This window comes from Hippoglossus hippoglossus, chromosome 5 (genome assembly GCF_009819705.1).
Source record: "Hippoglossus hippoglossus isolate fHipHip1 chromosome 5, fHipHip1.pri, whole genome shotgun sequence".
NCBI lineage: Eukaryota > Metazoa > Chordata > Actinopteri > Pleuronectiformes > Pleuronectidae > Hippoglossus > Hippoglossus hippoglossus.
This window is the reverse complement of record NC_047155.1, coordinates 27,141,423-27,155,776: the sequence shown is the minus strand read 5'-3', so window position 1 is coordinate 27,155,776 and position 14,354 is coordinate 27,141,423. Positions and strand designations below refer to the sequence as shown.

The window sequence follows — 14,354 nt, the reverse complement described above, 5'->3', positions numbered from 1 at the left end:
GTTTTTACTCTTTTCTCTGCTGTAACGTAATGTAACGTAATGTTGTGTGATCTTCAAATTGCTTTTAATTGTTTCTCCCTTAATTCTCCATGTAAAGCACCTTGTAACAGTGTTTTGAAAAGGTGCTATAAAAGTCCAGCTTGTTATTGTTATCATAGTTATTCTCTCCTTGGGTGTGGATTTTTTGCAGCATATTGCATAGGTGTCGAACACTGACTATAATAGGGATAGTGCTTCTGTATACCTCCTATAGTCTAGTGGATGTTCTTTCAATAGTCATTTAGTATATGTAATATACTGTATATGAAAATGATCTGCAGTTTGACTTCAAAGTTTCTGTGTCCAATATCCTCTTTGCAGCCAGCGCTACTGTATCTGCAACCCTGGTGTGGTGCGACAGTTCAGGAACCCCGACACCATCTTCATCCTGGCCTTTGCCATCATCCTCCTCAACACGGACATGTACAGCCCCAACGTCAAGCCTGAGAGGAAGATGAAGCTGGAGGACTTTGTTAAAAACCTTAGAGGTGCTTGGTTCTCCCTCCCACATTATATATACTATTCACCTTAAATCGAGTTTTGTACATGCATTTGCTTTTATTAATATCCCTGTTTATAAGGTTCTGAGGGGGGGGGGGGGGGGGGGGGGTCATTTGAAAGTCATGGTCAAGAATTCTTTGCTGTTGAGCCGAAGCACTTTTCAGTTGCCCTGAACAGATTTTGAGGGTATTAAGAGGGGCTTTGTGGCATGGCCAACACATTTATCTGCCTATTGGAGTGTCAGTAATTAAAGCACAGTATTCAGTGGAGGGGAAACACTCATCCTCTGTGAGCTCTGAAGGACATTTCTGTCCGTACAGTGAGAAATATGTGCAGCTCTGCAGTATGTAAGCAAATTCAGGAGTTCATCAACTCTCATAAACGCGTGAGTTAATCATTAATCCCTCTCTTTTTTCCCCCATTCCCTCTCTTTTCCTCTCATGCTTAGGAGTGGATGACGGGGAGGACATCCCCCGAGAGATGCTGGTAGGAATATATGAGCGGATTCGCAAGCGGGAGCTCAAGACTAATGAAGACCATGTGTCTCAGGTTCAAAAAGTGGAAAAACTCATTGTAGGGAAAAAGCCGGTGAGTTTTAGTTTTGGCTGCTGCTGCATGTAAAGTATGACTGCTTTTATCTCCCCCTCTATTCAAAGCCGGAATCTAGCAGGAGCAGGCATAGCCAAATTACCCAGAGTACCTCTACTGTTTCACAGTGAGCACAAGCTGACGCACATTCTCTAAAAAGCAAAAGAAATGAAAGAGCATACTTTGCCTGAAACTACTTCTCTGTGGGACACATCAATTCTTCAAGGCAGGAGACCTTCATGCGTAATGACTGTAATATGTCTTTTGGCCTTAACTCCAGCCAAGAGAAGTGCTGTCTGACGAGCTCTGTAATAATAAATAAGATTAACAGTCTCACACCCAACAATCTTGTTCACTCAGAACCTGTTCACCCTTCTCTTTGATCCACTGATGTCCTTTTCATGGAATTAAATAGTCTTTTAACTTATTAAAAGAACCAATCATGTTACACAAATCAAAAGTACAGGGGACCTTGACGGTATCATGACCACTAAGGTTGACACAAACTAGAAACACAAAATATTAAAACAGTGGCGCATTTAGGATTTAGGATCAGGAATTTAAAAGGACCTGTATCTGTCCACTGGTCCCTGTAAAATGACTCTTGTATGTCTCTCTTACTCTACAGATCGGCTCTTTACATCATGGTTTGGGCTGTGTAAGTATTCCACTTTCTTTCATCTACATCTTGGTGTTGAGGGGAATTGTTAGTCAGATACCTAGAGACCTGATGAAACAGATGTAAACTGTGGATTTTTTGAAGTTGGATCTCTGCTAATCAGTGCCTTGAAATCCCTCTGTGAGGCAGAGGAAACCAACTCAGAGATGCTGCTGCTTGTGTGTGCAGGTACTCTCCCTACCCCACCGGAGACTGGTGTGTTACTGCAGACTTTTTGAAGTGCCCGACCCCAACAAACCACAAAAGTTGGGCCTGCACCAAAGGGAGATCTTCCTCTTTAATGACCTCCTAGTGGTACGGCAGACATTGTTCTTCCTGCACATTGACAACACATCTTCTCCCTGGAAGAGTCCAAACCACATTATATGCTGTGCTTTTTTTCACAGGTGACTAAAATCTTCCAGAAGAAGAAGAACTCAGTGACGTACAGCTTTCGGCAGTCTTTCTCACTTTATGGCATGCAGGTGGTGCTCTTTGAGAACCAGTGTAAGTGCCACAGAGATGTTTTTGGAGGCTTCAGTTTGCTTCAGATAAACTAGTCTGTGTTGTTTCAAATGTCCACAATCAAACACTTGGTGAAAAGCTTGCTGGCATAGAAAGAGGCAGTACGCAATGAATTCTACAAATGGGACATCGTGCTCTTTCATTCATTCGTATTTACATTGTTGTAAGATTACTTACACTCATCCTCCAAATAAGACCATTCACTCTACTGAGTACCATTCTAGTATAAAATGGGGATGGTTTAATACAATGACTAACAGAGAACCGCAGCTTGGCCTGAAATCTGTTAAATTCCCTATTACACCAGCTGTGTTACTAGACGGTATATTTTCTCTCAAGGAAAAACAAACAACTGAAGGTAAAGTGCTTCTCGAGATTGTTCTGTTTATCTGCACAACATCACAGGTTTCATTAATTAGTTGTAGATCTATCCAATTCTGACCTCGGGCATTTTGTTCTGTAATCCTCAATAACGCCACTTGGAATTAAAAAGTGTTGGTAAGGTGCCTGACCTATTCCCAAAAGGGAATTGGTGTGTCGTATCCAAGCTAACTTCATAATGGCAAAAGTTCTGTGAGTTATTAAAACAACCCTTAGCCACAGACTTACCAGGGGGGTCTGTGTACTTTGTATGGGCAGGTGTTAAAGTGTTGATATTGTCCCTCTTTAGATTATCCTAATGGAGTTCGCCTGACCTCGGCCGTTCCCGGAGCTGACATCAAAGTCCTCATCAACTTCAACGCACCCAATCCTCAGGACCGCAAAAAGTTTACCGATGATTTGCGAGAATCCATTGCTGAAGTCCAAGAGATGGAGAAGTATCGGATAGAATGTGAGCATACGTTTTCCTCTTACATTTTTTAATACAATCTGACACATTCACCTTGATGCAAATATTGTGAGTGGACACCTAGATCAGTGTCATCTCTCCATATGTTTCCCCTCCACAGCTGAGCTAGAAAAACAGAAGGGTGTGGTGAGGCCAAGCATGTCCCAGAGTTCGGGGTTAAAGAAGGAAACAGGAAACGGCAACCTGAGTCGAGTGAGCCTCGACGACAGCTACGCCACCGGTGAAGGCTTGAAGAGGAGCGCCCTCAGCAGCTCCCTGCGTGACCTCTCAGATGCAGGTAGAATCACAGATTGCCATGGAAACCCTATCTGTCTCATTCCTCTGCTAGACAGGGTAAAGTGTCTACCCGAGCTGAGTGCTGGAAGAATATTATTCACTCCTTTCGGGAAAATTGGAAGAGGCGGGACTCCTGCACGGCTTTGATTTGGTGGAGGTAGCCACAACTGACAGTGATGGACCGAGGTGTAATTTACTTGAGGCTATCAACTAATAATCCTCGTCACCAGTGGCAGGGGAGCCAGTGCTATGTAGGTCACTGTGATCAATTTGAGCGTCTTAGCGGTAAGAGGAATTAATGTTGTGCGGTTGATTCAGACAGGGTGTAGGACGCTGCCTCTACAGTGCAGAGCTGCGCTGCACAAACACACTCAGTGACCTCAATAGTTGGTTCAGACTAGTGAAGAAACATCAAATAATGAAATGAGCTCTTTGGTTTTTGATCAGTGCTTTTGATGCTTCTTGAATTGGACAAAACACATTTTAGTGGCGGCCTGTGTCAGCGCTGGATTTTTGAGGCTATATTTTCTGTCAGTGTTGTTCAAGGATCACACCACTTCCCTGAAATTGACTTCATGAGGTTTGCAGTTGACTTCGGTGTGTGTAAAGGTGACTGGTATTAATACAGCATCCTCTGAGGGATATTACTAATCATGTGGAGAACTGCTCAGCCTCGAAGACTGTCTTCTGTGGCTCTGGATTAGATCTGACAAGTTAAAGAAAACCTTGCTGATGTCATGGCGATGTTGTCTGGGTAATGTGCCCTTAGAAACTGGAGACATGGACTTTGAAAGACAAGGTCATTAAAAGGAAACAAAATATCCTATTGTTGCATTATGGGAAAAGTAGGATTGAATGTCATTGGACTGAGATTCATACTCAGGACTAATATTTAGGAGACGTCAGCATCCAATGCTTCGATTTTGACGATTCTTATTTCAATCAGTGTCGTTTGAGTCTTGCATACTAAATTGCTGGTTTCCCTTTAATGCAGTGAGATTGCAAGTCTCCTGCACGGCCTCCTGCCAGCTGCAGCTCAAGTTGCTGCTTGACACGCCATTTTCAGACACAGACTCTGGAGATTGTCTGCAGAACTGGGTCCATACTGTCTCCAGAGTTTGTCTTTCGCACACGAACAACACAGCAGGAGATTCTTTGCTCAGACACGCTCACAACAACACAGATTTCTCCAGAGCATTCAGGAGATGGGAGGTGCAACAGGTAGTAACACAGGAACTATGTAGAGATCACTGTTTTTTTGTTTACAGCACATCACCACTGCCGTTGGTCCTTCTCACGAAAAAGCTCTCTTGACCTCGTTGTCAGTGTCTCTACTTTCCATCCCAAGATATTTGAATTCTTTGTGGGGGGTTTTCTCAGTTTTGCTTCTGTCGCTTGTTAGAAACCTCATCAGCACACCCACTTGCTTGCAGTGAATCCTGCGCAGTATCTCCTGCTTTGTTCTCACATTTTACTGGGAGGCTGTCAGGAGAAACTCTCTCACACATTTGTGTTCTCGCATACAGCCCCACCGGAAAATGTCCGAAGATTATCGGGAGTTCAGTGCCTGTCTGAAAGAAAGTAGAGAAATAATTGAGCTGTAGTTATCCCTGATGCTGACCTTGTTGTGGAGCTGTAGTAGTGACTGGCTCCTTCCCTTTCCTTTAGTCCTTCTAGTGACAGCCTGCTGCTGGTTAGTCGCGTGCCGCCTTTGTCACCTTAAGGTTTAGCGCCCTGCTTTACTAGACAAAAAGGGATATGTGAACGTGTTACGTGTTAACCAGGCGTGTCTAATGTGTCATGTCACATGTTCTGGGCAGGCAAGCGTGGGAGACGCAGCAGTGCAGGATCACTAGACAGCAATATGGAAGTAAGTAGGATGCAACTGATGTGGAGCTGTCCTCTGACTTTATGTTGTTCATTCTGAACACACAAGTCTCTGTATTATTGTTTCTTTGTATCATTAAGTTTTCTTTCCTGCTTTGGTGGTGTTTTTGTCGTGAGCACCTTGGACACGTTGCATGCACCGGGCTGAACGGGAATGATCCGCTGTGGCTGACACGTTGTAACCCTTCATGTACACAGCATGTGACGACTAATAACAGTCCGGACTCACATTAGAGCTGCTCTGTGTTGAAGTTCAACTCTCACATTTAAGTCATCCTCTTATGTTCAGTGGGTTCGATTTTTAGCCATTTTGTCCTTTTTCTGTTCACTCAGTAAATTTAACCGGGCTGTGCATTGTCCAGCTACTGCATGCTCACAGTTTGACATGACTGACTCAACCCGCTACCTTTTATTGACCCCTGACCCTCACAACAAGTTCCTCCCTTCTCCCTTTTCCTGTCACACTTAGCCACCAGCAAATAGCAATGGAAGAACCCAAGCATGCAGGCGAGACACTGTATGACCTGGGCCAGTTAGCGTTATTGGTTGCAATTGGGCACAAGCTTAAATTCTTTAGGTGTTAAGTGCATGTTTTAATCTGAAGCAGTTGTCATGTTCAGTAACATAAAGGTCGAGGCTGTCATTGCTCTATTTCTAATCTTTTATTAGTTTTAATCTAATGTTAATTTTCTGACATAGATGGGCACTGTAGGGAGAAATCCTCAAAATTGGTTTTATTCGGCTGTTAGCCAGTTATCATGCTGGAATTGATTTAGGGCTACGTCCACACTAATAAATTTGATTTTAAATTAGTGTTAAAAACAATCTAGACTCATGTACAATGGTAATTTGCATCCGATAAGAACCGAATGTGAGCATCTGCGTCAGTGTTTCCAAAAGTCTCCCGTTCTGACCATCTAAACTAAAGTTTTCAAACTAAATCAGAGAATGAAGCATTTCTAAAAGTATTAGGGGCTCGAAAACTCTGGAGTAGTGTGGTCGTAAAGCATAAAGGTAGCAACAGTGATGTATTTTAAACCTAAAACATACAAGTGTGCACAAGTCAAAGCCACATATACAGTATAGGCCCTGGTCCCAGTATCATTTGCTTTAGTTATCAGTATTCAGTGTTTATAAAGTGACTCATTGTTTTTGCCATCAGGACCCATGCAGAGTGCAAAGATTAATAACCTGCTCTCCTTATTGTTTTGGGTTTCTCATTCAGCCTTTTAGCTCTCACTGATCAGGCTGCTAGCACCACTGGTACATTTCCCAACTATATAACTGAAACCTTCCTCCCTGCCGCAAAGCAGTCGAGTAATATAATAATAATAAAAATAATAATGACAATAATAATACATTATTCAGAACTTCATGTATGAATCACTACAAGGACCAGGCTGCTCCATCAGTGTAGTCAAACATAATTAATATTAACTGATGGAAACTGGTGATCACTTCATAACTCATCCATGAAACGTTCAGTTTGCATGTGACGCATGGCTCTGATGTATGTGCTTTATTTATTTAGCATAAACCTTTGTTTTGATTGTTCAGCGTTTATAATGTTTGTGTGTTTTTATGCTTAAAGTCTTAAAAAAACTATGAAGTGTTTTATGTTTGTCCTGCTGAGCTGTAATTTAGAAACATCAAAGCATATCAGTTCAGTTAGTTGTGCACTTACAGTGAACCTGAGCTTGTCAGATGAAAAGGGTAATGCAGACAAATGTGTGTACTGTAAACAGTGTGCCTCACAGTTTAGTGTAACTGTTGGGGCACAAGAAAATGAAATCGGTAGCTGTAAACATGCAACCAGATATAATATTAACAGGAGTATCAGGAGAGAGAGAGAAGCTGTTAGTCTCTTCCTGACAGATCGAGCTGATTCTTACGAGCTCAGCAACGTGAGCCTCCACCAACCATTTAGAGACAGCTGACCGTGAGACGTTATTATGGAGAGACAAACAAAGGCAGTGAACCGGAAAAAAGAAATGGAGACTTTTCCAGGAGGCAACATAAGCAGTCAGATGAGATTTGAGATCAGCTGTAGCTGGTCGTGCATTTAGTTCTGCTCCATGAAGAAATTGACGAGGCCGTGCGCACTGAACAAGCCAAACCGTTCACACGTCCACAAAAATTCCAATTAGCTTTGACTTTTTCCTGCTGTTTCCCACTGGATAGGAGGAGTAGCCTTTCAGCTGTGTGTGTGTTATGTTCTGACTGTCGTCTCTCTTCCAGGGGTCCATCATTAGCAGCCCTCACATGCGGCGGAGAGCCCCCTCCAGCCGAGACTGCCCGTCTCGCCACAGTGGCCAGTCGCTGCCCAACTCCTCGTCTCTGCTTGGATCTTTGTTTGGCACGAGGCGCCTGAAGTCGCCCAGCCCCACCCCTCAGGCCCTGCACCCCACCCTCATCTCCCACACCCCGCACCCCACCAACCTGCACCACACGGCCCGCGTCGAGGCCGACACGCCGGGCCCACTGCACCCACACCACGCCCAGTTCTGCCACATTACCCAGAACCCCCCGCCTTACCATCACCACCACCACTACCACCCGCCCGCCCACTTGCAGCACCCTCCGCACCAGTTCCACCCGGCCCCGTCTCACACCCAGCAGCCGTCGTATCCGGCTCACCCGCAGCACGGCCACGGCAGCCACCCAGCGCACTCTACCCACCCTGCCCACGGCCCCCACCATCACGGCCCACCACCACCACCCACCCAGGCCCCCAGCAGCACCAAGCCCAAGCACAGCGGCATCAGTACAGTTGTGTAAGGCGCAGGGGGTGGGGGCTCACTCTGGGCTCTCTGACTGAACTTTAATTTGTCCTCCAAGGCTCTCGGCTGATGAGACGGTTCTCACTGTGCATCACTGGTCTGGGGATGTAAAGCCAGACATCATCCTGCGTCTCCTTCAGCATTTTTCGTCATGCTCATCACTGGGACAGTTTATTCATCACATTTGTTTTGTCTTATTCCTTCCGTTTCATTTCAAGTAAATCACGTCTGTCTGACAACAACGCAAGAGCATGCACAAAGACCACAAGTCCTTTTCCATCACAATTAATCTCAGAACATGATCAAATATCTCACTTAATAGTATTTTACACAAGAAGTAAATATCGTCTACAAAGTGATTTTATCTCTCTTGTCAGGGTGGTTTGGCTGAACACAGACAGACAGACAGACGGTGGGTCAGCCTCAGCAGTAGCTGTACGAGTATTTAATGTAGCCGTAGCTCACAGTGCACTGTGATATCTCTGTTAGCAGTGATAAATGTGCCAATTATTGAAGCATTTACTAATTTAGTCACAAAAATCGCTTTATGTATATTGTGCATAGTATTTTGTAAAATAATAATATCAGCTGTTAATATAATTATTATTATTATTACGGAACAAATGGCATCAATTAAAACTCTCAGTATTACACTCGCACATAGGTGGCGTAGTTTCACACTTCTGAAATCAATCAGTTCGGCAATTCAGTGATCCACCACTGGAACACTAATGGAAATGGTTGCCTTTGAGTTAGAACTCGGGATTGTTGACGGCCAGTGCTCACCCGCCTGCGTACAGTCTCATCCTCATCCATGCACTTCATTGGTTCATTGGAGTCCTGTTTCCCGCTCTGGAAACAGGAAGCCACAGCGAGCTGCTGAGCAAACAGATTCACCTGAATGTCCGACCTCCAGTACCGGCTGCGTGTGCGCCGTCATTTTATTTTTTTAACTATTTTTTAAGAATCCGATATAAAAATACGAAATGCTCTATATTTTCTGTTCTACCCCAACCTGGTAGGATTCTTCAAGTCTGCTCGGCAGGAGGAGGTTTTTTGATGAAGTCTGTGTAGCAGGGAAACAGCAACATGACTGTCCAAGTGTCTGTCCTGATGTGGAAGCTCTCAGCTGGCTGAGTGTGCCCTGTCCGTCTTTAGTTCCACTGTGCTTCTCCTGAGCAGCCAGCGCGGCGTCTGCAGCGCTATTTACTCCCTCCATCGGACTTTTCCTCCGAGCCATGCGGATGCCACAGAAATCAATAATTATCACTCTGTGATGGCGGCAGCTCTCTTACGCTTCACTCACCGCAAATGGCAGTTTTATATCAATCATGTTTCTGACATATTATGGGATGGCTGGTCGTACCTCCCAGGCTTCCTGTGCACAGTATCTGTTGTGTGTGTGCAGGGTGGAGGCAGAGGGCCGGTGTCGTAGAGCATATTTTCTGTTGACAGTGACGCAGACAGCACTTGTTTTACTTAGTTGATATCAATGGCAGAGGTTAGTCTGTATCTGCTTAAAGACTACGAGATGGGTTTTTTTATTTGTGCAATATGTATTTACTTTTTATGTCTCTGAGCAATTGCAATCTGGTGGTTGTTCCGTTTTGTTTAGTTCTGTTAGTTTTGTCGTTTTGCCCCCGCAGTCCTTTGTCATTTCTCCCATCTATGTATCAGCGAAGTGCAAGTGTCCACACTGATCTGAAAGGACTGGACCCTCCACACGGAAAAAGAATGTCAAACAAAGTAACTGCATGTAACAATGTACTTTTGAGGCAAATTTCTGACTGTTGTGTATTCCCAAACTATATCAGAGTTGACAGTTGTGAAAAATGAATGGTAGAGTAGTTATGGCTTCTTCGATTACAGTTAACAGAAGTCAACGTATTTGTGTCCCTTATGGAGGAAAACTGAGCCTGTATCAGTTCCTAATCCACAAAGAGTAGTTTCATGGATCTGAGTGTACAACAGTAGTCAGAGCCGGAACGTTCTTTGCCAACAGAAATTTGTGTTATCTTTATACAGCCGGTGTGGTGACAGATGTGCTCTGCCATCTGGAAATCAGAGAGATAATTGACCGACAGCAGACAGTGTAACGAAATGAGCTCTCTTATCGTTATATTTATCATCTGTCTCTGTCAATGGCTCTCACGTTACTGTTGTCAAGTGACACCCAGTAGATCTGCGTTCTTTAAGAGGACCACATCTTTCCCCAAGCTTTCCAAGGTACCACCTTCTAATAACCCTTCATAATCCGTTTTTAAAATTGTAACTAATCTAATTAATCTGTTAAGTTATTTCACTGTCAATGTTGATCGTAGTTAATAAGCCTTTTACTGCTGCTTCCTACATTTACAATAAGCCCTTTCACGAAAACACCTTTTCGTTCCCAAACAAAACTCCCTGAACTGTTATTTATCCTCCAACCAATGTTAGTAAGTCATCTACAATTATAGATGTTAACTTCAATAATGCATCAAGTCTGCAGTTGAAAATGTATGATATGAGATTTTAGATAGGGATCTTCAGCTGTATTCCTGAAGTTAAAGGTGTCCTGTGGAGTTTTTGACCACCAGTAGCGCTGTGGTGCAATGTTTATACAGGTGGGTCCCCGTTTTGTTTCTGTTGTCACTGCGCACAAGAAAATGCATACATGTGCACAAGCACGTAGAGGATGCAGCACACATTCCTGTTGCCCACCTCCACACTGATCCGTTAATCGACAGGTGGCAGAAGAAGCAAAGTGAAGAAAGACAAATGCAGACTAGCAAAGGTTGATGTAAACATTGCACGATGGAGAATATACTCAAATATGTGCGTTGTTGGATGACATTAAGATTGATTGCTTATTTAAATGAAAACTCCATGAGGCAGCTTTAAGTGGTCACAGTCTTCATGAAGAGCTAAAGAGTTTGCAGATACAATTAAAGCATTTGTCACGCAGGGCAGGGTTTCCTGCAAATCTCACAGTTAAGTGTCGTCTATTTACCGACACTGGCTGTTGCTAAGGCGTTCCTCTACTCACTAAACTGATCACATGTTGGGACGCTTGAGGATCTGAGTGGAGTTCCACTTCTGGAAAGCAATTCTTGGATAACACTAGTTCATAACCTGGTGTATTACTGATGTATAAAGCATTTGTATTTAGTTGCCATCAAAGAAATTATTGGTTACAGCTTATGTATTCTTTATAAATGGTGTCTTATTAGGAAGTGGTACCATTTTCAGAATATTTCTCACAATCTAATTTTTATTTTGCAGTACTTCATGTATCTCCGATGTATCAAATATACCCCGTTACTTTTATTTCAGTGCAGTCAGGAAAGTGCCAGTGTTACATGGTCATTACATTTTGAATCAGTTTTATACCAAATAAATTGGGGACCAAATTTAATCGAGACAACCACAACGCTTCATTTGACAAATTCTGTCATCAGAGCAGCGTCTGATTATCACTGACTAGTGTTTAATTAGTAATGGTGCAGACACGAGCCAAGAAGGAAGCTATAGCTTTATTAAATATTGATAGTCTAGTCCTCCAGATGACGTCTCATCGAAGTGTTCTCAGCAACGACCCTTCAGTCCCTTGGAAAACTGATCTATTGTCAAACCTGTCCAGAGTCTGTGTGAGGTGCTTTGTTGCATGCCATTGATGCCTACCATTTCTTTCTTTTCTCTTCTTTTCTTTTGTATTGTTGTTCTCTCCAGCAGCGGCTTGACTAGACCCTAAACTTTCATCGTATAGTTTTGATTTCTCCGACTGATGCTTGTTTACATTTAGATGAGCCCTGGCCCGCTAGTGTGTCTTTTCATCGCAAGCCGTGTCATTCTACCCCGGCATGCATCTCACCTCTGTCCCCACTGTACAGTATAAAGACGTGGCAGTACGCTGCTGCTGCTGAGTGTAAATAACAAAATCCATGTTGGGAAATCTAATGTAACTAGATGAAGTAAAGAGGGTTCGACAGGGAGGGGACATTTTAAAAGTGGGTGGGAAGTAAAGAATGAGAAACCATATGTAAATAGTCTGTAAATTATTATCATTATTATTAATATTATTATTACTACTACTACTCAATGTCTGCAGTTACATTGAAGGTGCATTCCTGCTCCCCTCTGATATTTACATAATCATCAAACTGCTTCTCTCTGCCTCCGACAGGACTGAATTATCATAGGATCTAGAGATGAACAGCCAACTGTTACACAGTTAAACGCCGCTTCTCACTTATTCCCTGAGATGCCCCTGTTGTCTCACGCTCACAGCCCACTTTTCAAGTCAAAGGGAAAGGAGGAGTGCTCTTATTTTATTATGCATTCTGTTTCTAAGTAGACAAAACCCTATTGATGTAAAACTAGTACTGTGACGATGTTGAGAACGCGAAATAAAACGATATACTGTAAAACCTGAGCTGCGTCTGGGCGTCCCTTCATTTTGGTTTCCTGGTCTCAGTTGAATGAGTGGGTAAGTCCAGTAATCCCACTTTCTGAAGGGAGGTTCCAGCTAAATGGGCTGCAGGACTCCTGAGACCACACGGGGCTTTTCTTCTACTGGCCCCCAGAGTCGCAGCAATGCCCTTATTCCCAAAAGTGGTTAAAAAGTCTGAGGACCACACTATAAATGATTTCTTTCCAAATGATACTTTGTCACCTAAATGTGGCCCCAGAGTCCTACAGGAGAAGAAGTGGGTGTTCCCAATTCATAACCGTAATTACTTTGAGCACAAAGTAGTATATTTCTGTATTCTTTTAGGTAAAGTTAATGGAGTATTTTGACTTCAATATTTCTTCAACAAATCACTGAGTCAACGATTTACGACCGAATATTAGGGCTATTTAAAGGGAAAAAACAATTCGGAAATTTCAGAGTAAAGTCGTAGTACTATAAGAAAAAAGTCATAATATTAGAGAATAAAGTTATAATTTTAGGCTATGTGTCACTTTACAGGGGGAATATCTGAACATTGGCCTGTTGCCTGTGTTAAAATGAGGAATGTGGAGCATTTAGTTACATTATACTTTAGTGTAGATTTCAACAAAATAATGAATCTTTTGGCTCATCAGCACCACATAATTTTAAGTGTCAGGACTTGATTGTGTGAGAAAGACTCACACAGACATGGAGGATATTGCCTCTTTTGTTGCAGCGGAAATAATTGTAGTGGTCGACAGTGAGGTTACCATTGGTAACATGCTGTGTCGTTTCTCAAAAAAACTGAGATTGATAATCAAGATTTTGGATCCAGAAGCAGTGGATCTTTTGCAAGCATGGCTTCCCCTTTGATGGTTATTCCCGAAAAAATGTTTCTTTATTCTTGAAATATTAAGAATTTTTTCTTATAAAATTTAAACTTTAATCTCATAATATTGTGACATTATTCTCAAAATCTCAAGACTTTTTCCATCATGGTTTCATACTCTACTAATACATCATAACAATTAACCCTTGAGCCAAGATTTCTGAAATATTAATGTCAAGAAGTCAAGTTCCTATACAACCACATCCCACAATGCAAAACAAAACTCTCCCACACTTTGTGTATTATCTTTTTTCTGCATTTGTACCTATTCACTCAACTGATCAATCATTTCGTTTTCTGTGAATTGTATCTCCCAATATAGTGCTGGTCACAGAATCTATGTATTTACTGCTCAAAACAGCCAAATAAAAGTATATTTGGACTAAAACCGATGTGATGTGAAATTTTTGTGTGATTGCAGAATAGAAGTTCTTACGTCCTGCTGGACCTGCTCCATTATACAGTCAGCAACATCTTTTATTAGACCCTGCCTGCTTGGTAATCGTGTACACATTAGAAACCACACACACACACACACACACAAACACACACACACACACACACACACACACACACTATAACAGAGGCTCTCTGTCATTTGTCTCTCCTAGCTCCAGCTGAGATAAACCTGATGACATCATCAGTCAAAGTTCCCCTAAGAGCCACTATGACGTCACTCAACTGTCTCCACAGGGTCAGAACTCCCCTCCATTACAAGTGACTTAACCCTTTTATGTAAAAGTGTAGTTCCCTTTAAAACCCTCACATTCCCAGAGACAGTACTGAAAACATGAGATACGTCCTGCCTCTGAAGTGACGCAGACTTGCTTGTGTTTTACTCATACAACAGTGCAGGAGTCCTCTGTAGCTGCAGCCAGGTGTTTGTATCAACCTAAACAGAAGTCGTCTCTGCTGATGAAGGTTAAAACAGCAGAACACTCACTCTTCCC

The 14,354-nt window shown here is 42.8% G+C and overlaps 1 protein-coding gene across 9 annotated transcripts in view; it reads left to right on the top strand.

Moving 5' to 3' along the window:
• The window catches only part of iqsec1b (IQ motif and Sec7 domain ArfGEF 1b), a 199,272-nt gene extending 188,908 nt beyond the window's left edge, over positions 1-10,364 (top strand). For 8 of the 9 annotated variants that reach the window (XM_034585126.1, XM_034585125.1, XM_034585124.1 and 5 more), the window contains 9 exons: positions 361-527; positions 989-1,128; positions 1,757-1,786; positions 1,976-2,101; positions 2,194-2,293; positions 2,982-3,143; positions 3,262-3,438; positions 5,258-5,307; positions 7,563-10,364. In XM_034585126.1, the coding sequence (XP_034441017.1) occupies positions 361-527; positions 989-1,128; positions 1,757-1,786; positions 1,976-2,101; positions 2,194-2,293; positions 2,982-3,143; positions 3,262-3,438; positions 5,258-5,307; positions 7,563-8,102 (1,492 nt within the window). In that variant the 3' untranslated portion in view covers positions 8,103-10,364. The remainder of the gene's footprint in view (positions 1-360; positions 528-988; positions 1,129-1,756; positions 1,787-1,975; positions 2,102-2,193; positions 2,294-2,981; positions 3,144-3,261; positions 3,439-5,257; positions 5,308-7,562) is intronic. The other variant, XM_034585132.1, reaches the window with a different exon arrangement.
• The last annotated feature ends 3,990 nt before the right edge of the window (positions 10,365-14,354 follow it).